General features: G+C 42.7%; 1 protein-coding gene across 1 annotated transcript in view; it reads left to right on the top strand.

Moving 5' to 3' along the window:
• Nucleotides 1–27,769, top strand: part of PAK3 (p21 (RAC1) activated kinase 3) — a 128,102-nt gene that overhangs the window by 50,043 nt on the left and 50,290 nt on the right. The window contains exon 8 of the mRNA XM_059678904.1: nt 10,297–10,360. Within this exon, the coding sequence (XP_059534887.1) occupies nt 10,297–10,360 (64 nt within the window). The remainder of the gene's footprint in view (nt 1–10,296; nt 10,361–27,769) is intronic.

The raw sequence follows: 27,769 nt of genomic DNA, 5'->3' as shown, positions 1-27,769 counted from the left end.
CCCAGCAGGGTGCCTACCCAGATTTTCAGGTTTGATCCCTGGTCAGGGAGCATATGGGAGGCAACTGATAAATGTTTCTATCATAGCAAATGCTTCTTTCTCTCTCTGTCCCCTTCCTTTCTCTCTAAAATCAATAAAAGCATGTCCTCATGTGATGATTTAAAAATCTGTGAAAAAGAAAACCCTACATTTCAGTGAAAATATTCAAAAGGCACTTACTGTCAGCAGAATTGTGCAATGCAGGAAATTTGTCTTTGGCCTGTCTCTTCTGGGCCCTACAATCACTTCCTTGTCTTGTTCCTCACCAACCCCAGCATTTCTCACTCAAAACGCTTTCTCTTAATTTGCCCTCTCATAGAACTGAAATTAAGTTAGATAATTATTTTTCATTTTTTCAGGAATCAAAAGTTTCATTATACTAAAGCGATGTTTTAGTAGTTAGAGTTCAACTTAGTTTAATATGTAGGAGAACAGATTGATGGGCTTTTCTGCCATTGAAACCAAATCATGAACCCTATTCCCAAATACTAGTATTTCCTGATTTCTTAAATCCTTTAGTTTAAAATGAATAATTTGTTTCTTATTTAGGAAATCACTCTAGTAGGAAATTGTTCTGGTATTGCTATCATTTTTTTCCTTTTTATTTTGAGTTGCTCATTTTTGCCACTTTTTTCCCTGTTGTGTCATAATGTTTTTTTCCCTTTATTAAATTGTATAAAAGCAAATTATAATGGCTCTGATGAAAGAGGTCACTTTGAAAGCACAATTGTTGTATGATTTAGAATACTAAACAAGGCCTCCTGTGTACTTGCCTAACATCAGTAGATGGCAGCAAACACTCTCCTGTGAAGGGTTATGGGTGTGGGGATTCCATTTTATTTGAACAGCAGTTAAATTCAGAAGCAGAATGTCATCAAAATGGTTGTCTTTTAGTAATCTTTGCGAAAGGATTTATTTCCAGTTTATTTTACCATGCATGCCATGGAAATAAAGGCTGAATAATTTACTACCATAAAACCTCATTAACTGAACCCTGCCAATTGAAATTGGTTATAATTTAAAAAGTGGCTTGGACTGAAGCTTATTTGCTTTTGTTCAGTCTATGGAAAAGAGTTTGCTCAGCAACTTAATAGCATAACTTTCTTAGAAGACTAGAAATTGCTTAAAAGAACTATGATTTCAAGTGACTTTAAAATTGATATTTCATTTTAAAAAAAAGAAGAAGTAGTCCAGGCCCTTTCCCATTACTAGCTGACTTGGATAAGGATAGTTCTCAATGATGTAGAAATCTGTGAGACAATTTGAAAAATGAAATTGCAACTCAGAAATTGTTAATTTGGTGGCATTCTACACATATAACTCAAGTAAAATACATTCTTCAATCCCTGTCTTAAAATATGGTGCATTTACAAAAGGCACATATATACAATGCAATACAAAAGGAAATGCATAGTTTTACTTGAGTTTAATTCAGCAGACATTTATTGAATTTCCAAAATATTCCATATACAGCACTGTGTAAAGAGGCACTGAAGATACAGAGGTGAATAAGACATGGATTCTGTCTTTAAGGCACAGTCTATAAGGGGGTATCAAATATAATATATATATATATATATATATATATATATATATATATATATATCTCCTATCTAATAATAGAGAAACATGGTAATTAACCATAACTTTGCTACCCTTCCCATTGGCTAATCAGCAAAATATGCAAATTAATCACCAGCCAAGATGGCGGTTAACTGCCAACAAAGATGGTGGCTAATTTGCATACTGCAGGCAGGGTGGGACAGTGCCATCCCGCCTGCCTCGCTGCCATCCGGGTCTGCTATTTGCAACCCGAGTGGCAGGCGGCCCCTATGGGAACAGACCCAGGGCTGGCTGTGGGACCCCTGCGATCAGCCACCGGCCACACCCACAAATGGACCTCCCAACGGGATCCCCGGCTGAAGGCACTGATCCGCCACCAGCCACACCCACAAACTTCCATCCTGAGGGGATCTGAGGCTGACCGGTGCTAATGCACCCATCTTCCACTGACCACGCCCACAAATGGCCTTCCAGCAGGGATTCTGGCTGACAGGTGCTAATGCACTGATCTGCCACTGGCCACACCCACAAACAGCCCTCCAGCGGGGATCCCAGGCTAGAAGGTGCTAATGCACTGATTTGCCAAAACGCACACCCGGGCAGCCTTTGCCCTGCACGAACTATGCAGCTGGGAGAGGGGAGTGGGGCCACTGGGAGCAGGGTGGGAACTTCCTGAGGTTTGTGTCAGGCAGCTCAGAGCAGAGTGCGAACTATCCCTGCTGGCAGCTGCTTGCTCATTCACTTACTCGCTCATTCATTCACTCATTCACTCACTGATTATTCACTCACTCAGCAAACCCACTCAGGTCCATGGCACCAGGCCAGGCACTGAAGTTGAAGTAGGATAAGACAGAGCTATGTCCTCAAGATGTTAGTAATTCAGTATGCAGACAGGAGAGGGGCGCCAGGACGCTGGGAGCAGGGGGGAACTTTCCCCGGGTGGGCTTCAGGGAGCCGGGAGTGGGGCCAGAACTTCTGCCATGTTGCCGTGGCAACGAGGCAGAAGTTCCCGCCCCTTAGCTGCTTGCTTATTCACTTACTCCCTCATTCATTCACTAATTCACTCGCTCATTATTCACTCACTCAGTAAACACTCTCAGGTCCATGGCACCAGGCCAGGCACTGAAGTTGAAGCAGGATAAGACAGAGCTATGTCCTCAAGATGTTAGTAATTCAGTAGGGCGAAGCAGGCACATGAACGAGGCAGTTGTATGCACAGATGCAGTGTACTGTGTTCTGTGAGGGCTGTAACTAATGCTGACTTTGTTCTCTTGATAAATTGGGGAATCGGGAACCAGGCTGCCCAAGTCTGTATGCCTGTGCCTAGGCCAAGAGTGGCCAGGGTCCCAGAACATGACAGAGGGTGCAGGTTGGGCTGAGGGGTCTGGCCCCACTCCTCACCCTCACCCCCGAGTGCACAAATTTTTGTGCACCGGGGTACTAGTATCCTATCTAATAAAAGAGAACCGTGGTAATTAGCCGTACCTCCGCTACCCTTCCTATTGGCTAATCAGGGAGATATGCATTTTAACTGCCAGCCAAGATGGCGGCCGGCAGCCAGGCAGCTTGAAGTGAACATGAGGCTTGCTTGCTTCAGTGACGGAGGACTCCAACATTCCCCACCTGCCACTGCCAGCCTCTGAGCTTGCAGTTTGAAACATTGTTACAAATATAGAAGCTAAACAAAACCCCAGAAACCTGCTTTCAGCCAGCTGGGATCTCAGAGCTGGAGTTGAAACAGTTTTTCGATTATAGAATCCAAACAAACCAGATACCTGTTTTCAGCAGCCTAAGAGCTGGAGCCAAGCCTCAGAGCTAAAGCAGGCCCAGAATAAAAAAGAAAAGAAAAAAAGGAGCGGTTGGGAGCTTCAGTCACCCTCCAGCCTGAAAACAGCCCTCAGCCCCTCACCCAGACTGGCCAGGCACCCCAGTGGGGACCCCCACCCTGAAGGGTGTGTGACCAGCTGCAAACAGCCATCATCCCCTCACCCAGGCTGGCCAGGAACCCCAGTGGGGACCCCCACCCTGATCCAGGACACCCTTCAGGGCAAACCAGCTGGCCCCCACCCGTGCACCAGGCTTCTATCCTATATAGTAAAAGGGTAATATGCCTCTCAGCACCGGGATCAGCGGAGCCATGAGGCCTCCCGGCACCAGGATCAGCATGACAGGGGGCAGCGCCCAAAACCCCTGATCGCCCTGCAGCTCTGTGTGTGATGGGGTGGGGCCACAACCTCCCTATCCACCCTGCTCTGTTTCTGACAGGGGAAGGCACCCCAACCCCTGATAAGCCCTGCTGTGTGCCTGACAGGGGGGAGCTCCTCAACCCCCTGATGGGCCCTGCTCTGTGCGTGACAGGGGGGAGCTCCCCAACCCCCCTGATGGGCCCTGCTCTGTGCATGACAGGGGGGAGCTTCCCAACCCCCTGATCGACCCTGCTCTGTGTGTGACAGGGTACAGAGCCCCAACCCCCCTGATTGGCCCTGCTCTGTGTGTGACAGGGGGTGGTGCCACAACCTCCCCATCGACCCTGCCTTGAGTGTGACAGGGGGCGGTGCCCCAACCCCCCAATCGGCCCTACCCTGAGCGTGACTGAGGGTGGCATCGCAACCTCCCAATCCGCCCTGCTCTGTGCATGACAGGGGGTGGTGCCCCAACTCCCCAATCAGCCCTGCTCTGAGCCGACCAGGGGCTGCACCTAGGGATTGGTCCTGCCCTCTGTCACCCGGAAGCAGGCCTAAGCCAGCAGGTCATTATCTCCCGAGGGGTCCCAGACTGCAAGAGGGCACAGGCTGGGCTGAGGGATCCTCCCTCCCCCCCGAGTGCTCAAATTTTTGTGCACCGGGCCTCTAGTATATATATATATGGCATATTAAGTACAGAGAAAGAAAGGGGGAAGGAAGGAAGGAAGGAAGGAAGGAAGGAAGGAAGGAAGGAAGGAAGGAAGGAAGGAAGGAAGGGCAAAAACAAGAAAGGAAGAGACAGAGGGATGGAGGGTGGAAGGGAAAGAGATAGAACAGTAGTAGTCCAGAGAGGGGAAATTATTAACATTATTCAAAAGAATCAGGGAAGGCTTTCTAGAACTGCCAACATTGAAGCTGAGTTGAAGCATGAGTATGAACTTGCCAGGAAGAAAACTTAAGAAGGACATTACAGTCAGAGAATAGCATATAAAGAAGGTATGAAGGCATATACCTGATAATTTTAACTTATTCAATATCACTTGAATATAAAATTAGTGGTGGATGGTGGTACTGGAGTTTTAAGAGAGGAAGCTAAAAGGTTAAGCAGGAGCTGATCATGAGCTACAATTAATTTGTTATGGTCAAAGCATAAGTTGCTGGTGGGAAAGTGGTCCAATAAGATGGAGAATGAAGCAAGAACCAGATCATGAAAAACCTTATATTTCATGCCAAGGAGTTTAAGCTCTACCCTGTAGGTGTTGGGGGAGCATCAAAGACTCTTCAACTATATAATCATATGATCAATTTTGTACTTCTGACAGAGGTATGAAGCCTAGACTGAAGTGGGCAGGGCTGGAAATAAGGAGTCCAGGTAGGAGGCATTTGAAGTAGCCCAGACAAAAATAATAATATCCCAACTAGAACAGTAGTAGGAAGGAAGGGACAGATTCAAATAATATCTAGGAAGTAAACAGATACAGGCCCAAGACTCAGTGGACAACTGCATGTGGGGAGTGAAGGTAATGGATGAGTCAAAAAAGACTTCCAGGTTTCTGATTCAGGCTACTGAGTAGATAGATGGTAGTATCATTGACTGAGATTGAAAATACAAGAGAAAAAGAATTATAATATAACAACTCACATATTATGCAAGTCTTAATTTAACCTGAAACATGGACTTCTATTACAATAAACAACAAAAAAGCAACAACAACAAAGCTGATGAGCAATCCCTGAGTGAAATTTTTAATTAATTACTTTTTAAGATATACTGTTTGCCGGTAGTTCTAAATTAAGTTGTTCACTAGCCCAGAGAATGGATCATTGTTGAAACTGAGCATGAGGCATTGTCTGTGGCACAGTTTAGTACTTGAATATATATTTTCTTGTTCTTATTCATTTAGTCAACAAATGAATTCAGTAGCAGCCAATATTCTAAGCACTGAAGTTGCAGGAATGAAAAGACAAGGTTTCTGTCCTCAAGAAGAAGCACATTAGCCTTAGTAGAAGGATCAGAAAAAAAAATCATAACGGAGAATGACTTGAGATTATATTTAAGTGATAAATAATAATTCATGTGTTAAATAGGAAAGGGAAAGGGGGAGCATCTGCAAAGCCTTGGACAATGATAGTATTACTAGGATATAAAGTTGGAAGGATTGAGAAGAAAGGAATATGAGGCTAGACTGGTTAAGTACAAGCTAGATGGTGCTTGATGGTAGAGCTTTCTATGCCAGGCTAAGAAATTTGAACTTGATCCTGTAATGAGGAGGAACTTTTGAATAATTAAGAATAATGGTTCAAGAAGGAGAAACTAAGATGGCGGCATAGATAAACACCGGGAAATTGCCTCCTCCCACAACAATTGAAAAACACCTCAAAGGACAGAGCAGACATCATCTAGAACAACAGGAACGCTGGCTGAGTGTAAATTCTACAACTAGAAGGAAAGAAAAGCACAGGGAGAGCCAGAGGAGCTGCAGAGGTGAAGTGCAGAGGTACGGCTGCTCGCGCGCGGAAAGTGGGTGGCACCTGAGGACACGGCTGTCTTTTTGAATCACAAGCTCTCGACTGCTCTGAACTCCGGTTCCAGGAAGTCTCTGGGGACCCAGGACTCATACCGGGAGAAGCTGCACTGTCGGACAGCGGGCAAACTTGAGGGCGGCTTTCCCTCAGAGGTGCTTGCAGTAATTATCGGGTCACTGAGACTTGGGACTCCTTAGGGCTGGGCGGAGAATCAGCCATAGCTCTTTGCTCCGCCCTTTGATTCCCTGAGACCCCGCCCCACCCAGGCTGTGGCAGAGGCTTTTGCATGTGAATGTACCGGCCCTTTGCAAACTGATAATTACCTACCTAACTGCAGCCGAGCCAGGAAGACCCGGAACTTCCAAGAGAAGGCCCAAGGCCCCGCAGCGGCTTGCATTGCTTCACAGCTGAGCCTCTTCGTGGCTCTTGCTGTGTGGCCTCAGGCAGAGGCTGAATTAGCACCTCCTTAGATCCAGGAGCCACTGTACCCAGTGGTCAGATTGCAACCCCTCAGATCCATAAGGGACACACTCGGGGAGCAGATTCAGTGAGCACCAAAGCCCCACTGAAGCAAGTCTTGCCCCAGAAGGGTGTCTTCAGCACAGAAGTTCTCCCACTCCAGACACAGCTGATTCTCACAGCAAATTGGCCTGGAGGTCAATTCCTCCCAGTGATCCTACAACAACCAAGGCACCAAGAGTGCACCAAGAGTGTCCACCTCAGGTAACTGGGGAGGCTGAGCCACTGGGCCCTACAGGACACCTGGCGTGCAGGGCCACTCTATCAACACAGGGAAGCAGCCAAAATGTGGAGACAAAGAAACAGGTCACAAATGGCAGAAATGGAGGAAAGCAAACGACTGGATATAGAGTTCAAGACCACATTTATAAGGTTTTTCAAGAATTTTATGGAAACCGCCGATAAATTTAATGAATCCCTCAATAAGTATAGTGAGACCATGGAGGACATGAAAAAGGACCAACTAGAAATTAAGCATACACTGACTGAAATAAAGAATAATTTACAGAGATCCAACAGCAGACAAGAGGATCCCAAGAATCAAGTCAAAGATTTGAAATACAAAGAAACAAAAAATACCCAACCGAAAAAGAAAAAAGAAAAGAGATTCCAAAAATATGAAGATAGTGTAAGGAGCCTCTGGGACAACTTCAAGCGTACCAACATCAGAATTATAGGGGTACCAGAAGGAGAGAGAGGGCAAGATATTGAAAAACTTTTTGAAGAAATAATGACAGAAAACTTCCCCTACCTGGTGAAAGAAATGGACTTACAAGTCCAGGAAGCGCAGAGAACCCCAAACAAAAGGAATCCAAAGAGGACGACACCAAGACACATCATAATTAAAATGCCAAGGGCAAAAGACAAAGAGAGAATCTTAAAAGCAGCAAGAGAAAGACAGTCAGTTACCTACAAGGGAGTACCCATACGACTGTCAGCTGATTTCTCAACAGAAACCATGCAGGCCAGAAGAGAGTGGCAAGAAATATTCAGAGTGATGAATAGCAAGAACCTGCAACCAAGATTACTTTATCCAGCAAAGCTATCATTCAGAATAGAAGGTCAGATAAAGAGCTTCACGGATAAGAAAAAGCTAAAGGAGTTCATCACCACCAAACCAGCATTATATGAAATACTGAAAGGTATTCTTTAAGAAGAGGAAGAAGAAAAAGGAACTCTTACCATTTGCCAGAGCATGGATGGAACTGGAGAGCGGACAAATACCACAGGATCTCACTCATTTGTGGAATATAATGAACAACATAAACTGATGAACAAGGACTGATCCAGAGACGGAGAGGCATTGATTGGACTGTTGGGCCTTGGAGGGAAGGTAGGGGAGGGGAGGGGTAAGGGGAAAGATCAACCAAAGAACCTTTATGCAAGCATATAGGCCTAAACAATGGACACGGACAACGGGGGGGGGGTGAGGGCATGAGCGGGGGGGGGGGGTAGAGGGTAACGTGGGGACAAAGACACATATGTAATATCTTAATCAATAAAAAATATATTTAAAAAAAGAATAATGGTTCAAATGTATGGTAAGTTGACCATTCATTTTAGTTTATCCAAAACAGTCTCACATTATGAATGATATAGTTACCATATGTCAAAGGCATTGTGGAAGAGGAATTAAGGAAGGCAGAGTTTAGACTCTCAGCAGTTCTCAACCTGTGGATCGCGACCCCTTTGGTGGTCGAACGACCCTTTCATAGGGGTCGCCTAAGACCATCCTGCATATCAGATACTTACATTACGATTCATACCAGTAGCAATATTACAGTATGAAGTAACAATGAAAATAATTTTATGGTTGGGTCACAACATGAGGAACTGTATGTAAAGGGCCAGAAGGTTGAGAACCACTGGTTAGAGGTATGTAACAACTAATACGATTGCTTGGTAAAGAGATGTTGAGAATCTGAACAATGACAATGGCCCTGGCATGAAGAGTATGTGGTAAATAACAGTGACAATGAGGATACAGAATCTACAGACCTTCTCTTGATTGGTTCATGTATGTAAATCTTGTTTTACTAACTGATTCTACTATTCTTTGGGACAGCGGTCATATTAGTAAAATATAACTCAAATATAATGATACTGATATGTTTGCTTCTAAAAAGAAAGGAAGGAGGGTAAGAGACATCCAAATAAATTACTCCCTTCAAAGTAATCCCTTTGAGAAGCTGTACCGTTACTCCCATAATGCTATGTCCCAGAATTTTTCTGCACCTATTTGAGCACTGCACTGAAGAGTCAACTGTCACTTCCTCTGGATTTATTCCAAATGGTGGAAAGTATTCCTCCTCTGAGTAGTATATTTGATATTTTGAAATAATGAAAGTAATATTTTTTCCAAATTCAAAATGATAGATTAATGGTTTTCTTCTGTGGCTTATGAACTTATGCTACAGAGTTAGGAGCAATCAATGGAAACAGAAAATACAATAGTGGTTGCCTAGGAATCAGTTGGAAAGCTGAGGGGTGGTGAAAAGTGCTGGTAACAGGTATAAGGTTTCTTTAAACTTTGTATGAGGAAAATGTTCTAATATTAGATCATGATAAAATTTAGTGAATTTGCCGAAACCAGTTTGGCTCAGTGGATAGAGCATCGGCCTGCGGACTGAAAGGTCCCAGGTTTGATTCCGGTCAAGGGCATGTACCTGGGTTGCGGGCATATCCCCAGTAGGAGATGTGCAGGAGGCAGCTGATCGATGTTTCTCTCTCATCGATGTTTCTAACTCTCTATCTCTCTCCCTTCCTCTCTGTAAAAAATCAATAAAATATATTTTAAAAAATTTAGTAAATTTGTACAACTCTAAAAATTTAGTAAAAGTTGTTGAATTGTACACTTTAAATGGGTGAACTTTATGCTATGGAAATCATACCCTTTAAATATTTTAAAGATGTTTGGAGTGCTATTAGGGTACTAGGTTCAGGGGTGTATTTTTTTTTAAAGCATGAGTCTCATCACTTTATGATTAAACTTTGTTTCCATCTCCATCTGCATCTTTCCTAGCACAGTACTGGGTTCATAGTAATTGCTTAATAGTTATTTGTTCAGCATAATTGAATGTAGTATAGTGCTCAATTTTATTTCATATCAGAGAAGATAGCAATTTTATTAGTGTGTATAAGTTCTTAGATGTTTTATCTCCTAATGTACAATATCGTTTATGGGCACTTTTAATAAATGTTGAGTTATGACCAGTCTTTTCTTTATGTTTCACAAACATCATCAATTTTTATTACAAATAGCATAGATTGTTATTAGTACTTAAATTAATGGATTACTATTTGTTTAAGAAAATGTATCATTATCCATATAAATTATAGAAATCACACAGGAATGTTGTTCCAATGTTTTGTCATTACTTCTGACATCTTAATTTTTAGTATTACATAAAGATAAATCAATTAGTTTCAACCTCATTCTCTCTCTCTCCTTCCCTTGCCTACTCAGGAAGTATTGTGAGTGTTGGTGATCCAAAGAAAAAATACACAAGATTTGAAAAAATTGGCCAAGGGTAAGTGATTCTTAATTGAAATATCAACATATATGTATCAAATATATACATAAAATTTAATAACAGCATGGATTTCTGGTAAATTATGCTCCTCACTTTCTGAGTTATATTCATGTTTTCATCCTCAGTGTTGGCCTTTCTGGTTGGCCAACTAGAACATATCCTTCTGGAATCTTCTCTATTGTTGGGCTGACAATTAAATTGTTAGGGACATTTTGATCCCATTTGGTTAGAAGATTCAAACTGATTTCTCAAGAAAAGTTGTAGGGTTACCAGAAACCTTTTGTGTGTATGAAACCCCCTTTATCCCTGCCCCCTTACACCTGTATGAATGTTATGCTTAAGATATCTCTTATTTGTCAAACTGGGAAGTTACAGAGTGAGGGTAGGGAAAGTCCTTATTGAATGATCCAGAGGTAAATTTCTGAGTAAAGAAGAAACTGATCAATAATCCCTAAAAGAGATGGAGTGCATCATATTCACCTATTATGCTCAGTAAGAATAAGATTCCAGGAGAACCAAGATGGTGGCACAAGTAAATGCCAGTACTTGATGCCTCCCACAACCTCATCAAAATTACAACTAAAGTACAGAACAACCATCATTCAGAACTGCCTGAAACCTGGCTGAATGGCAGTCCTACAACTAGAGAAGTAAAGAAAGAAGCACATTCAGACTGGTAGGAGGGGTGGAGGTGCAGAATGAGCTGGTCCGGTACCCATGTGCAACATTTTTTTTAATTGGGAGAGATAGCTCGGCTGTGGAGACCTATCCTGAGGAGCAAGGGGTCCCAGCCACACACCAGATGCCCAGGCCAGGGTTCCAGATCCAAAAAGAGGAGTATCCAAAACTTCAGGCTATAAAAACCATTGGGGATTGTGACTGAGTGAATGAAGGCTGCTGAAGTCCCATGCAGTTTATTTTAAAAGGGCAATGCACAAACTTACATGGTTCCTCTCCCTCTGGGCTCCAATGCTAGATGGCAGCATTTGAGGATCCAGGGACATACGAGGAGGAACTGCATTTTCTGGCATCAGAGCAAGAACTCAGGGGTAGCTTTCTCTCAGAGTGGGGTGCTTGCAGGGATCATTGTTCCTGTGCTGGGATCTCCCCCATTGAAAGCCTGACTGACAGCCATATCTGAGTTTCCATCAGCTTGGCTCACACTGTTTGCTCTACCCTGGTGATTCCCTAAGACACCGACCCATCCAATTTGTATCCCCACCCAAGGTGTTGGCAGCAGCTTTTCCATATGAATTGCCTGTCCTGTCTCAGGTTTCAGACATTCCTAAAATCTCAAACAAGCAACAGCTGGTGTCAGCATGCCACATGCCTATCAATAAGAAGCCCAAGACCCAACATACCTAGAGTGCCCAGCTCAGGTGACTGGGGAGGCTGAGCCACTGGGCCCTACAGGACACCTACTACACAAGGCCACTCTACCAATTCCAGGAGACATAGAAGCTCTACCTAATTCATAGAAACAAACACGGGGAAACAGCCAAAATGTAGAGACAAAGAAGCATGTCACAAATGAAAGAACAGAAATCTCCAGAAAAAGAACTAAATGCAATGGAAGCAAGCCAACTACTGGAAACAGAGTTCAAACAATGGGTCTAAGGTTACTCAAGGATCTTAATGATAACTTCAAGGGACTTAATAAAAGCTTCAAGGAACATAGTGAGACTTTCAAGGATATTAGTGAGAATTTCAAAGACATGAAATAGGACAAATCAGAAATTAAGCATACACTAACCTAAATAAAGAATAATTTACAGGGATTCAACAGTAGAGTAGAAGATTCCAAGAATCAGATCAATGATTTGGAATATGAGGAAGCAAAAAACACCCAATCAGAAGAGCAAAAAGAAAAAAAAGAATCCTCTGGAACAACTACAAGCATACCAACATTCACATGATGCGGGTGCTAGAAGCAGAAGAGAAAGGGCAAGATATTGAAAAAAAACTATCTGAAGAAATAATAACAGAAAACATCCCCTACCTGGTGGAAGAAATAGACATATAAGTCTAGGAAGCACAGAGAGTCCCAAACGAGAGAAACCCAAAGAGGCCCACCACACCAAGACACATCATAATTAAAATGCCAAGGATTAAAGACAAAGAGAGAATATTAAAAGCAGCAAGGGCCTGCCAGGCATGGCTTAGTGGTTGATTGTGGACCTATGAACCAGGAGGTCATGGTACAATTCCCAGTTGGGGCACATGCCCAGGCTGCAGGCTCCATCTTCAGTGTGTGGTGTGCAGGAGGCTGCCAATCAATGATTCTCTCTCATCATTGATTTTCTATCTCTCTCCCTCTCTCTTCCTCTCTGAAATTTATATATATATATATATATATATATATATATATATATATATATATATATATATTTTAGAGGCCTGGTGCATGAAATTCATGCAGGTAGGTGTGGCCCTCAGCCCATTCTGCACCCTCTCCAATCCAGACCCGGAGGATGTCTGACTGCCGGTTTAGGCCCAATCCAGGACCACTGGCTCCTGACCACTCACCTGCCTGCCTTCCTAATGCCCCCAACTGCCCTCCCCTGCCAGCCTGATCTCGCCCCTAACTGCTCTCCCCTATGGACCTGATTGCCCCTAACTGCTTCTGCCTTGGCCCTTACCAGCATGGCTTTGTCTGGAAGGAAGTCAGACATCCGGAACATGGCCAGTCGACCTGGTCTAATTAGCATATAACCTTTTTATTAGTATATATATTTATTAAAGCAGCAAGAGAAAAACGGTTGATTATCTATAAGGGAGATCCCATAACACTATCAGCTGATTTCTCCATAGAAACTTTGAAAGACAGAAGGGAGTGGCAAGAAATATTCAAAATGATGAATAGCAAGGACCTTCACCCAAGATTATTCTACCCAGCAAAGCTATCATTTATAATTGAAGGTCAGATAAAAATCTTCACAGACAAGAAAAAGCTAAAGGAGTTCATCACCATCAAACCAGTATTACATGAAATGTCGAAGATTATTCTTGAAGAAGAGGAAGAAGAAGAAGAAGAAGAAGAAGAAGAAGAAGAAGAAGAAGAAGAAGAAGAAGAAGAAGAAGAAGAAGAAGAAGAAGAAAAGAAAGAAAGAAAGAAAGAAAGAAAGAAAGAAAGAAAGAAAGAAAGAAAGAAAGAAAGAAAGAAAGAAAGAAAGAAAGAAGAAGAAGAAGGAGGAGGAAGAAAAGAAGGAGGAGGAGGAAGAGTAAAAAATATGAACAATAAAATGGCAATTAATACATATCTATCAACAATTGAATCTAAAAAAAGAAACAATAACCAAGGAATCTATTGAACAAAATAAACTGATGAATAAAATAGAACCAGAGGCATGGAAACATGGAACAGACTGAGGACTGATGAATCTCAGAGGGAAGGGGGGAGAGGGGATGGGAAGAGATTAACCAAAGATCTTATGTGCTATATACATTTCCTATGGACACAGACAATAGGGTGGTGAAGGCCTGGGGTGGGGCAGGAACTGGCTGGAGGGGGTCAATGTGGGGATAAAGGGGAACATCTATATTCTCTTAAAAATAAAGATTAAAAAAAAAGAATAAAGATTCCCAGGCCTGACTGCCAGAGACTTGATTCTGAAGTATGGAGTGGGGACCAGGAAACTAAACTTGGGAAAAGTTCCTCAGTTAATCCTGACCATTAGTTAGACATGTGAACCAATGGTGCTAAATCATTCACTAGAGCTAAAGGTAGGAGTTACCAGTTCTACAAATCAGCTGTAATTAGGTATGTCTCTCAGGCCTCAATGTGAAACTAAGTGGAAGGGCTTCAGTTGCCAACTGTTTTAAACAGGTAAAAATTTTCTTTAAAGAAATGAAGTGATCTTGAAGGCTGCCCTTAAATAGAGAATGGGACAAGATATTTTGGTGCACCGATTATTGTGTGACAGCAACCAATATAGTACTTCAGAGGCCTCCTGCATGAGACAGGGGACTGAGAAGGAAGGGATATATCTAATGTGCCTGCAAAATTATGCTAGCCCCTCAGCCAATAGTTTGTTTTTGAATAAATGAATGTAGGAGTTTCTTCAAGCACCTCACTGCTTTTTCTGGGATTCTTAGGTTCAGAAACTTATATATTATATATAAACTCAACTATTTTTCATGATGTTTATATTTTATTTATTTCTTCCCCCTAGCTATTGTAGTAAAGTTTCTTTTGAAATTGTCAAGTTATCTTGGGAAATAAGGGAAGCATTCATTACATTTTGGCTAGAGGATAAGAGGGACATATCTTACCCCCTTACTTGTGGAGATTGTGATTTGTGGGAATCAAAGTAAGAAGACCCTAAGAGGGAGGCACAAACTCAGGGAGAAATATATAGCTAAACTTTTCCCAATAGAAGCCATAACAGTGCTGCATATCTAAGAGGTTACCTACTTGTGCTTTTGCTTCTTTCTTTTTCATTTGATACCACTGGTATCCTCACTTGTTCATTTAAAAAAAAAGTGTTTTGTTGTCTCTAGGGGCCTCCTGTCACTTTACCAATCAAATAGTATGTCTGTCCATTTTTCAGTGCTGTCCAATAGAAATTTCTGTGATGATGGAGATGTATTGTATCTGTGTCATCCTATATGATAACCACTAACATGTGTGGCTATAGAACACTTTAAAATATGTCTAATGCAAATGAGAAATTATTTATTTGAATTAATTTATTTTTCAGCACACACAGAGATGGGTATTGGTGGTATGAGCCCTCAAGAACTAAAGTCTACTATAATAAATGCCTGATAGAGGGCAATATAGGGTGCAAGAAGAATATCAAGACAAGCCTACTGAATTCACCAGCAGGACTGGCTTCTATAGCCATTATTATCCACCTAGAATTTTCCTTCTTACCCTCTGGTGGAATGGTAAAACAACTTTAGTAAGGAAGCCATACCTTCTTATGTTTATATGTGAGCCTCAACTTGCTTTTTGCATGCCCCAAAGGGAAACTCCACAAGGCAGATTGTAAAAACACAATATTATGTATTAAGGGGGTTCAGAAAATAAATGTTGGCTTTTAGATTTCATTTTCTTATGAAATTAGCTACCGTTATTTTTTATAACATTTTTTCATTATTAAGGTATAACATATGTGTCTTTATTGGCCCATTGTCCCCCCGTCCCCCAACCTGCTACTCATTCCCTCACGTCCCTGTTGTCTGTGTCCATTGGTTATACTTATATGCATCCATACAAGTCCTTTGGTTGATCTCTCCCCCTAACCTTCCCTCTGTGGTTGAAGCATCTGATCAATGATTCTCTGTCTCTGGATCTGTTTTTGCTCATCAGTTTATGTTGTTCATTATATTCCATAAATGAGTGAGATCAAGTGATATTTATCTTTCTCTGACTGGCTTATTTTGCTTAGCATAATGTTCTCCAGTTCCATCCATGCTGTTGCAAATGGTAAGAATTCCTTCTTTTTTACCTCAGCATAGTATTCCATTGTGCAGATGTACCACCGATTTTTAATCCACTCATCTGCTGATGGACACTTATGCTGTTTCCAAATCTTAGCTATACAAATTGTGCTGCTATGAACATAGGGGTACATATATCCTTTCTGATTGGTGTTTCGAGTTTCTTGGGACATATTCCTAGAAGTGGAATCACTGGGTCAAATGGGAGCTCCATTTTTAGTTTTTTGATGAAACTCCTTACTGTTCTCCACAGTGGCTGCACCAGTCTGCATTCCCACTAGCAGTGCAGGAGGGTTCCTTTTTCTCCGCATCCTAGCCAGCACTTGTCATTTGTTGATTTGTTGATGACAGTTATTCTCATAGATGTGAGATGGTTCCTCATTGTCATTTTGATTTACATCTTTTGGATGGTTAGTGACTTTGAGCATGTTTTCATATGTCTCTTGGCCTTCCTTATGTCTTCTTTAGAAAAGTTTATATTTAGGTCTGTTGCTCATTTTTTTATTGTGTTGTTTATCTTCTTTTGTTAAGTTGTATGAGTTCCCTGTAAATGTTGGAGATTAAACCATTGTCAAATATGTTCTCCCATGCAGTGGACTTTCTTGTTGTATTGTTGAGGTTTCTTTTGCTGTGCAAAAGCTTTTTATTTTGATGTAGTCCCATTTGTTTATTTTCTCTTTAGTTTCCATTGTCCTAGGAGCTGTATCGGTAAAGAAATTGCTTCAGCATATGTCTGAGATTTTGCTGCCTGTGGATTCCTCTAGTATTTTTATGGTTTCCGGTCTTATATTTAAGTCCTTTATCTATTTTGAGTTTATTTTGTGTATGGTGTAAATTGGTGGTCTAGTTTCATATTTTTGCATCTATCTGTCCAATTTTCCCAGAACCATTTATTAAAGAGACTATCTTGACTCCATTGTATGCTCTTGCCTCCTTTGTCAAAAATTAATTGGGCATAGTGGTTTGAGTGGATTACTGGATTCTCAATTCTATTCCATTGGTCTATATGTCTGTTCTTGTGCCAGTACCAGGCAGTTTTGAGAACAGTGGCTTTGTAGTACAGCTTGATATCTGGTTTTGAGATCCCACCTACTTTGTTCTTCTTTCTCAGGACTGTTGCAGCTATTTGGAGACTTTTTATTCAAGATGAATTTTTGGAGAGTACGTTCTAGGTCTGTGAAATATGCCATTGGTATTTTAATGGGGAGTGCATTGAATCTATAGATTGCTTTAGGTATTGTGGACATTTTAATGATGTTGATTGTACCAATACATGAACACAGTATGTCCTTCCATCTGTTTATGTCTTCCTCTATCTGTTTTTTCACTGTACTGTAGTTTTCTGAGTACAGGTGTTTTACCTCCTTAGTTAAGTCTATTCCTAGGTATCTTAATTTTTTTTTTGGTACGATGGTAAATGGGATTGTTTTTTTAGTCTCTTTCTGTAAGTTCACTATAGGTATATAGAAATGCCATAGATTTTTTTTGGCATTAATTTTGTATCCTGCTACATTACCGAGTTCATTTATTAAGTCTACTAATTTTTTGATGGAGTCTTTAGGGTTTTCTATGTACAGTATTATGTCATCTGCAATTAAGGACAGTTTTATTTCTTCTTTTCCAATTTGGATGCCTTTTATTACTTCTTCTTGACTGATTGCAATGGCTATTACCTCCAGTACTATGTCGAACAGGACTGGTGAGAGGGGGCATCCCTGGCTTGTTCTTGTTCTTAGGGAAATAGTTTTAGTTTTTGCCCATTGAGTATGATGTTGGCTGTGGGTTTGTCATATATGGCTTTTATTATGTTGAGGTACGATTCTTCTATTCCCACCGTGCTGAGAGGTTTTATCAAGAAAGGGTGTTGGATTTTGTCAAATGCTTTTTTCTGAATCAGTTGCTATGACTATGTGATTTTAATCTCTCAATTTGTTGATGTGATGCATCACGTTTATTGAGTTGCAGATATTGTACAAGTATTGCATCCCCGGGATAAATCCTACTTAGTAATGGTGTTTGATCTTTCAGATGTTAGTGCTGGATCCAATTTGCTAGAATTTTGTTGAGGATTTTGGCATGTATGTTCATGAGGGATATTGGCCTGCAATTCTCTTTTATTGTGTTGTCTTTATCTGGTTTTGGTATTAGGGTAATGATGGCTTCATAGAATGAGCTTGGAAGTGTTCTTTCCTCTTGAATTATTTGGAATAGCCTGAGGAGGATAGGTTTTAATTCTTCCTTGAATGTTTACTTAAATTCCTTTGTCAAGCTGTCTGGCCAAAGCCTTTTGTTTGCTGGAAGCTTTTTGATGACTGCTTCAATTTCTTTCATAGTCATCGACCTATTGAGATTTTTAGATTCTTCCTGATTGAGTTTTGGAAGGTTGTATTTTTCTAGGAATATCTCCATTTCCTCCAGGTTGTCTAGTTTGTTGGAATTGAGTTTTCATAGTATTTTTTAACAATCCTTTGTATTTCTGTGGGGTCTGTTGTTATTTCTCCTCTTTCATTTCTGATTTTGTTTATTTGGGTTTTCTCTCTTTGCTTCTTGGTATGCCTGGCTAGAGGTTCATCAATCTTGTTTATTCTTTCAAAGAACCAGCTCTTGGTTTCATTAATCTTTTGTATTTTTTTTTTTGGTCTCTATGTCATTTATTTCTGTTCTGATCTTTATTATCTCCTTTCTTCTACTCATTCTGAGCTTTTCTTGTTGCTCTCTTTCTAATTCTTTAAGTTGTAGAGTTAGATGATTTACTACCATTTTTTCTTGTTTTCTAATGTAGGCCTGTAGAGCTATAAACTTCGCTCTCAGGACTGCTTTCATTGTGTCCCATAGATTGAGGATTGTTGTTTTTTCGTTGTCTTTTGTTTTCAGGAGGTTTTTAATTTCTTCCTTGCTGTCTTTGTTAACCCAATCATTGTTTAATAGCATGCTATTCAGCTTCCAAATGATTGAATTTTTTGGATGTTTTTATTGTAGTTTATGTCTAATATTATGCCATTGTGGCCTGAGAAGATGCTTGATATGATTTTAATCTTTTTGAATTTGGAGAAACTTTGCTTGTGACCCAATATGTGGTCTATCTTTGAAAATGTCCCATGTGCACTTGAGAGGAACATATATTCCGTGGCTTTGGGGTGAAATGTTCTGAAGATGTCAATTAAGTCCATCTGATCTAATGAGTCATTTAGGATTGCTGTTTCTTTGCTGATCTTTTGTCTAGAGGATTTATCCAGTGATGACAGTGGTATATTAAAATCCTCTACTATGATCATATTGTTGTCAATCTCTCCTTTGATATCTTCCAGGAATTTTTTAAATATATATATTTGGGTGCTTCTGAATTGGGTGCATATATTTTTATCAAGGTTATATCCTCTTGTTATATTGATCCCTTTAGTACAGTGATGGCGAACCTATGACATGCGTGTCAGAGGTGACATGCGAACTCATTTTTTTTGGTTGATTTTTCTTTGTTAAATGGCATTTAAATATATAAAATAGATATAAAAAATATAAATCTTTGTTTTACTATTGTTGCAAATACCAAAAAATTTCTATATGTGACACGGCACCAGAGTTAAGAGGGTTTTTCAAAATGCTGACACGCAGAGCTCAAAAGGTTCGCCATCACTGCTTTAGTATTATGAAGTGGCCTTCCTTATCTCTTGTTATGGCCTTCACTTTGAGGTCTATTTTGTCAGATATAAGTATTGCTACCCAGCTTTTCTTTCATTTTTATTTGCCTGAAGGATATTTTTCCATCTCTTCACTTTCAGTCTGTGTGAGTCCCTTGTTCTGAGGTGGGTCTCTTATAGACAGCATATGTATGGGTCATGTTTATTTATCCATTCAGCCACTCAATGTCTCTTGATTGGAGCATTTAATCTGTTTACATTTAAAGTTATTATTGATAGGTACTTGTTTGTAGCCATTTTTATTTTTTGTGTCTGTGTTCCTTCTTCCCTTTTTATTTCTCCTTTTTACACTGGTCCCTTTAGCATTTCTTGCATTGCTGGCTTGGTAGTGATAAACTCCCTTAGCCTTTTTTTTTTGGCCAAGAAGCTCCTTATTTCCCCTTCAATTTTGAATGATAGCATTGCTGGGCAGAGTATTCTTGGATTCAGTCCCTTGCTTTGCATCATTTTGTAAATTTCCTTTCATTCTTTTCTAGCCTGATGTATTTCTGTTCAGAAATCATTTGATAATCTAATGGGAGATCCCTTGTATGTAATTTTCTGTCTCTCTCTTGCAGCCTTTAAGATTCTCTTTGTTGTGAACATTTGCCATCCTAATTATGATGTGTCTTGTGTGGGCCTTTTCTGCTTCATCTTGTTTGTGACTCTCTGTGCTTGTGTGACTTTTTTCTTCCCTGCATCAGGGAAGTTTTCTGATGTTATTTCTTCAAATAGGTTTTCTACCCCTTCTTCCTCTTCCTGTCATTCTGGTACTCCCATTATTCGTATGTTGCTTTGTTTCATGTTGTCCCAAAGCTTCCTTTGGCTCTCCTCCTGTCTTTTATTTTTTTTCTCCAATTGTAGTTCAGTTTGCATGTGTTTTGCTTCCCTATCTTCTAATTTGCTAATTTGGTCCTCCACTTCTCCTAATCTACAGATGAAATTTTACATGGTGTTTTTATTGCAGCTATATCACTCTATTTCTTCTTGATTCTTACATGAGTTGGTTATTTTTTCATCCACCTGGTTTATGAACTGTATGACCCTTATTTTGAGTTCTTTTTTCTGTCATATTGCATACCTTAATTTCATTTAGCTTCTTTTCTGGCAATTCTTCCTTTTCTTTCCTTTGGTGATTCCTTTGTCTACCCATTTTTGTTCTTACCAAAGCATTTAGGTGTCGAGTCTTACAGGAGCTGCTCCTTGGGTGGCAGTGGCTCCTCAGATGGAAGCTGCTCCTCAGGTAGTTACAGCAGCAGTTGCTCCTCAGTTGGCAGTGGCTCCTCTGGTGGGCACTTTTCGCAGCAGTGGTGGTTCCACTGGCTTGTTGAGGGAGGCTGTTCATGCAGCTGCTGTTCCTCAGATGGGGGCAGGCTGCTCACGCAGCTGTTGCTCCTTGTACCAGGGTGGGATGCTTACTTGGTCACTGCTCCTTGGACGGGGGCTGGCTTCCCACAGGGCTGCTGCTCCTTCTACTGGGGTGGGCTGCTGCTCCATTGACGGAGGTGGGCTGCTAACAGGGCTGCTGCCTCTGATGGGGGTAGGCTGTTCATGCAGTTGCTGCTCCAGGGACAGGGGTAGGCTGTTTGTGAGCTGCTACTTCTCCGACGGGGGTGGGATCCTCGCAGGTACTGCCACTCCTCAGATGGGGGTAGGCTGCTCATGAGGCTGCTGCTTCATGGACAGATGCAGGTTTCTCACAGGGCTTCTGCTCCTCGTATGGGGATAGGCTTCTCGTGAAGCTGCTGCTCCTCAGATGGGTGTAGGCCGCTTGCACGGCTGCTGTTCCTTGGACCGGGGCTGGCAACTCATGCAGCTGCTGCTCCTAGGACAAGGGCCGCCTGCTCGCATGGCTGCTGCTCCTTGGATGGGGGCAGGCTGCTCATGAGGCTGCTTCTCCTTGGATGGGGGGGATGCTCACACAGCTGCTGTTCTTCAGAAGGGTGTGGGTTGCTCACTCAGCTACTGCTCCTTAAATGGGTGTGGGCTGTGTGACTGCTGCTCCTCGGGTTGTGAGCAGGCTGCTTGTGCCCCTGCTGCTCCTCGGGCAGGGCAGGCTGTTCTCTGGATAGGGGTGGGGTGTGCGCACAGCTGCTGCTGCCCATTTGGGGGGTTGGGCTGCTTGCACAGCTGTTGCTCCTTGGATGGGGCAGGGTGCATGAGGCTGCCACTCCGCGGCCTGGGGAAGGCTGCTTGCATGGCTGCTGATCATGTGGTCACAGTGCCCTGGTCTAAAGTGTTGGGTCGGTCAGAGGGTAGTGCGTTTTGGGTCTTACATGAGCCTGTGCCCAGGGGGCTGGAGTCTCAGTGACCATGGGACTAAATACAATGTAGCAGGTCCCTGGGGTGGCTGTAGAGTCCTGGGTGTTATCTGAGGGCACCCTGGGTGGAGGTGAGGCTGGGTTCCCAGTCACAGCAGCTCTCCCCTTCAAAAGGTGAGGACTCTGAGGAAGAGCCAGCTGTTCCAGGACTGTTTGCAATGGTAGCAGAGGCTGCCTAGTTAGGTGAGCCCATTTAGCCTGCCCCCGAAGGTCCTGCGGGATCTAACTGTGACTAAGTCACACACACACACACACACACACACACACACACACACACACATCCCACATGACCATACACTCCTCTTTTGCTCCCTCATTTACTCACGCTCTCTCCCTCACTGCCGCCTTCTTCCTGCCTCTGTAGTTGGGTCTGGAGTGTTATTAACCCATTCGTGGATGGAGTCTCCTCTCCAAGTGTCTGGTTATGTGGCTCACTCTCTAACACAAAATTTACCTTGACAAGAAACAACATAATGGGAACAAAACACGAATGTACTGAAAACACTCATGACACTGATAACCCCAATATAAGTGTCCACCAGAAAAAAGAGAAATAGCGGAGTGAAAAGAGAGCACAAATGATATTGAAGAGAGAAAAAATGGTATGAGAGAAAAGAAAAATCAGAAAAAGGAAGAAAATGGAAAAAGACTACACTAATAAAAGAGAAACATGCAAATTGGTACTCTGCTACACCCACCAGCCAACAAAGATGGCGGTTAATTTGCATATGCAGACATGGAGCAAAGACTGAAGGCTCCGGCCAGAGTGAAGACTGAAGACTGAAGACTAAAGAGACTTGGCTTCTCAGCTGTAGCCACAGTGGAGAAGCCAAGACTTGCTGTGGCCACAGTGGAGAACCCAAGCCTCACTGTGGCCGGAGGGGAGAAGCCAAGCCTCGCTGTGGCCACAGCAGAGAAGCCAAACTTCGCTGCAGCTGGAGGGGAGAAGCCTAGCCTCAAGGCTTGGCTTCTCCACTGCAGCTGGACCAAAGGCCTGGGTCCCGGGTGCAGGAGGAAAACCAGTGCCAGAAGCCAGGGGAAGGCATATTGCGCAAATCTTCATGCAACGGGCTTCTAGTATATATATGTATGTGTGTGTGTATATATATGAATATGAATATGAATATGAATATGAATATGAATATGAATATATATATATATATATATATATATATATATATATATATATATATATATATATATATATATAGTGGGGGAAACACCAGAGAACAAACAGATAAACCAAAACTTACAAACATCAAATTCCCAGTAAAAAGGGTGGGGGCAGAAACTTATATACAGAAAGTAAGGTTAAGAATTAGATGAATATAGGGAGGACCTCAGTTCAGTATAGAGGAAGTAGAAAGAGGATGAGTGGATAAGAAGAAAGAGAAAGAGAAGAAAATAATAATAACAGTAATAATAATAAATGTAAAAATTGATTAAAAATAGGATAAAAAATAAAATAAAATAAATTAGAATGATGGAAAAAATAATGTAAAAAGAAATAGAAAAAAAAGAAACAAATGAAAAAGGAAAATAGAGAAGAAAGAAAAAAGAGATAACAAAACAATCCTATATAATAAAAGAGAAACATGCAAATTAGCCATCCCTCTGCTAAGCACAAGGCACACCCACAAGCCTCTCCCACAAGCCAATCAGGAGCAAGTATACATATTAACCCAATTAAGATGGCGGCGGCCAGGGAGCTGGAGTTAGCAGGATGCTTCGGTTGCCTCTGGTGATGGAGGAAGCCAAGCTTCCCGCCAGCCCTAGCCGGCCCACGGCTCCACTCAAGGCTACAATGTTTCAATTATAGAAGACTAGAGGCCCGGTGCACAAAAATGTGTGCACTTGGGGGGGGTTCCTCCACCCAGCCTATGCCCTCTTGCAGTCTGGGATCCCTCAGAGGATGTCCACCTGCTGGCTTAGGCCCGCTCCCTGGTGGATCAGGCCCAAGCTGATAGTCTGACATCCCTCTGGCAGCCCGGCAGCCCTTGGGGGATGTCCACTTACCAGCAGGGAGCAGACCTAAGCTGCAGTCGGACATCCTTAGTGCTATTGAGGAGGCAGGGGAGGCTCCAGCCACCATCGCTGTGCTGGCAGCCATCTGCCTAGCTTGTGGCTGAGCAGAGCTCCCCCTGTGGGAGTGCACTGACCACCAGGTGACAGCTCCTGCATTGAGCATCTGCCCCCTGGTGGTCAGTGTGTGTCATCGTGACCAGTCATTCCCAGTCATTCTGCTATTTGGGTCAATTTTCATATTACCCTTTTATTATATAGGATAGAGGCCTGGTGCACAGGTGGGGGCCAGCTAGTTTGCCCTGAAGGGTGTCCCGGATCAGGGTGGGGGTCCCACTGGTTTGCCTGGCCGGACTGGGTGAGGGGCTGATGGGTATTTGCAGCTGGCTGGTGACACCCCTTTCAGGGTGGGCGGTCCCCACTGGGGTGCCTGGCCAGCCTGGGTGAGGGGCTGATGGCTGTTTTCAGGCTGGCCACACCGCCTTTAGGGAGAGGGGGTCCCCACTGTGGTGCCTGGCCAGTCTAGGTGAGTGGCTGAGGGCCGTTTTCAGGCTGGCCAAGCCCCCCGGTGAAGGAAGCTCCCAGCCTCTCCTTTTTTCTTTTTTTTTTATTCTGGGATTTATTTACCTTCTATAATTGAAACTTTGTAGCCTTGAGTGGAGCTCAGAGCTGGCCGGGGAGGGCAGGAAGCTTGGCTTCCTCCATTGCCAGGTTCAACCAAAACCTCCTACTTGCTCCAGTTCTGTGGCCACGGCCGGCTGAAAGCAGGTATCTGGGGTTTATTTATTTTTTATAATTGATACTTTGTTACCTTGAGTGGAGCTTAGAGCTGGTTGCAGCAGTCAGGAAGCTTGGCTTCCTCCATCACTGGGGCAATCAAGCCTCCTGCTTGCTCCAGCTCCGTGGCTGCCAGTCGCCATCTTGGTTGGGTTAATTTGCATATTGTCACTCTGATTTGCTGGTGGGCATGGCTTAAGGAGTAGCAAAGGTACGGTCAATTTGCATGTTTGTCTTTTATTCATGTAGATAAATAAATCCCCGGGGGGGGGTAGGAACTGGGAGCTTGGGTCGCTGGGGGGCATGGTCAGCCTGAAAACGGCCGTCAGCCCCTTACCGAGGCTGGCCAGGCATTCCCAGTGGGGACCCCCACCCTGAAAGGGGGTGTGGCCAGCCTGAAAAAGGTCCTCAGCCCCTCACCCACACTGGCCATGCACCCCAGCGGGACACTCCCACCCTGATCCAGGACACAATTCAGGGCAAATCAGCTAGCCCCTACCCATGCACCAGGCCTCTAGCCTATATAATAATCCTATATAATAAAAGGGTAATATGAAAACTGACCCTAACAGCAGAACGACTGGGAATGACTGGTCACTATGACACACACTGACCACCAGGGGGCAGACGCTCAATGTAGGAGGTGCCCTCTGGTGGTTAGTGCGCTCCCACAGGGGGAGCTCTGCTCAGCCACAAGCCAGGCTGATGGTTGCCAGCACAGCGGTGGTGGTGGGAGCCTCTCCTGCCTCCTAAGCAGTGCTAAGGATGTCCAACCGCAGCGTAGGCCTGCTCCACGCTGGCAAGTGGACATCCCCTGAGGGCTCCTGGGCTGCCAGAGTCATGTTTGACTGCCAGCTTAGGCCCGCTCCCCCGGGGAGCAGGCCTAAGCCAGCAGGTGGACATCCCCTGAGGTGTCCCAGACTGCAAGAGGGCACAGGCAGGACTGAGGGACCCTCTCGAGTACACAAATTTTTGTGTACCAGGCCTCTAGTAATAAAATAAAAATAAAAATGAAAAAGTGAAGTGTTGTTCCTTTGGCTTGTTTAAGATTCCACTCTTTTGTACTGTCTGTGGCTTCTCAATTTCCTGCTTATGGGACTGAAGGCCTCTCTTCAGGCCAGTCCTTGTGCATTCTCAGGGGCTATTCAGAGTTTTTTTCCCTTTGCACTGCTCAGGATGTAGTCTGAGTTTGGCTGAGTTCATTGCCTGGAGACTGCAGGGAGGGGCTTTCAGGAGAAAATGGCTACCTAGGTCCCACATATCAGGTATGACTCAGCGCCAGACTCTTGGCCACCTCTCCCGGACCCTTTCCTCTCCCCAGACTCCACAATTCCGCACCTCAGCCATGGGTAAGTGTCCATGTCCAAAAGGTCCTATGAACTAGGCTCAGTGAAGAAAAGCAAAGTCCACAAAGAGGGGAAAGTGCTGTGCCTCTACTGGCCCCTCTGCTCCCGGCACCTCGTGGTCTGAGCAGCCATCCTGAATGTTCCCTCTGGGCTCAGTCTTTCATGACTGTGGACCCAGATCTATAATCTCCTGCCACCAGCAGTCCTGCAGACCTCCTTTCCACAGACAAACACTGTTCTTGATTCAAGGGACGTGGCCTCTGTGCTGTGCGGTTTCCCTCTGATCCTCTGGGCTGGGAAGTCTTGCAGTTGTCCCCAGCCCAGATCCCTGATTTTACAGTTTTCCAGGTGTCCTCTGCCCTTTCCAGCTGTGAATTCTAGATTTGACTTTGATCAGGTTGAATCTTTGGTATAGTTAAAATAGGAAAGGATACACAATCCACAGAGAAATAGCATTCCAGACCTTTGCTATCAAAAATGGCAAATATGTAGCTATTGAGCACTTGAAATGTGGCTGGTACAAATTGAGATATGCTATAAGTATAAAATATGTAACTGATTTTTAAAATATAGGATTAAAATGAATAATAAATATTAATAAATTTTATATTGATTATATGTTAAGATGAGATTTTATAGACATTTTTAATTTCACCTTTTAAACTTTTAAAATATAGCTCTCAGAATTTTGAAAATATGTCTGACATTATGTTTCTAATGGACAACATTGTTCTAGTTGTAGGTTTAAATATGGGAGCTATTTATTTATTCATGAAGTGGATTTTTTAGAGTTGTTTTTGGAAAAGTGGGGAGTGGAAGATGTTATAATTTTGTTTTGATTATTCATTTTAAGACCCAATTGAGCCAAAAAATAGCATTGAATTTAAAAAAAGGAAAAAAGTAAGTGATGGTTTCAAATATCTCCCAGATACCAGGCAATGGAGCAAGACTGATTTCTCCAAGAGCAAAGATCAGGCCATCAAGTGACTTTGAATACCAAAGAGTTTTCCCTTCCTGGTTGTTATTTATGCTTCTGACCTCTGAAGATGCAACAGGAAAGTTCTCTTTTTATGCATACCTTTGTAAAGCCTTTATAATCTAAAATGAAAAATTAAAGCAGAAATCCTGCTGGCCACTGCAGAAAGGTCTGTTTTAAATTTCCAGTGAGTTCATAATTTTAAAATTAATTTTTAGGGAGAGGAAGAGAAGAGAGGAGGATGAGGATGAAGAGAGAGAGAGAGAGAGAGAGAGAGAGAGAGAGAGAGAGAGAGAGAGAGATTTGTTCTCCCACATAATTATGCATTCATTGGTATGTGCCCTGACTGGGGATCTAATCCACAACCTTCATGTTTTCAGACAACACTAACCAACTGAGCTACCTGGCCATGGCATAAGTTCATCATTTTAAAGAATAATGAGCCCTAGCTGGTTTGGCTCTGTAGATAGAGCATTGGTCTATGGACTGAAGGGTCCCATGTTTGATTTTGGTCAAGGGCACATGCCTGGGTTGAGGGCTCAATCCCGAGTGGGGGCATGCAGGAGGCAGCCGATCAATGATTCTCTCTCATCATTGATGTTTCTATCTCTTTCTCCTTCTCCCTTCCTCTCTGAAATCAATAAAAAATAAATATTAAAAAAGAATAATGAAACCAGAAGATATTTCACCTATAGGTTCAATTGAACTTTTAAGTAAGTCCTTAGAAGGTAGGAAGTCTATTTTATTTCTCATTTTTGTCTCCTTTAGTGTCTAGCACAGTGCTTTTACAATTAGTAGGCCACCCAAAACAATTTTGTACAATTTGGGTCCACAGCAATAGT

This window comes from Myotis daubentonii, chromosome X, assembly GCF_963259705.1.
Source record: "Myotis daubentonii chromosome X, mMyoDau2.1, whole genome shotgun sequence".
NCBI classification, from domain to species: Eukaryota; Metazoa; Chordata; class Mammalia; order Chiroptera; family Vespertilionidae; genus Myotis; species Myotis daubentonii.
The sequence above is the reverse complement of the archived record's forward strand: the minus strand, read 5'-3'. Positions and strand labels throughout refer to the sequence as shown.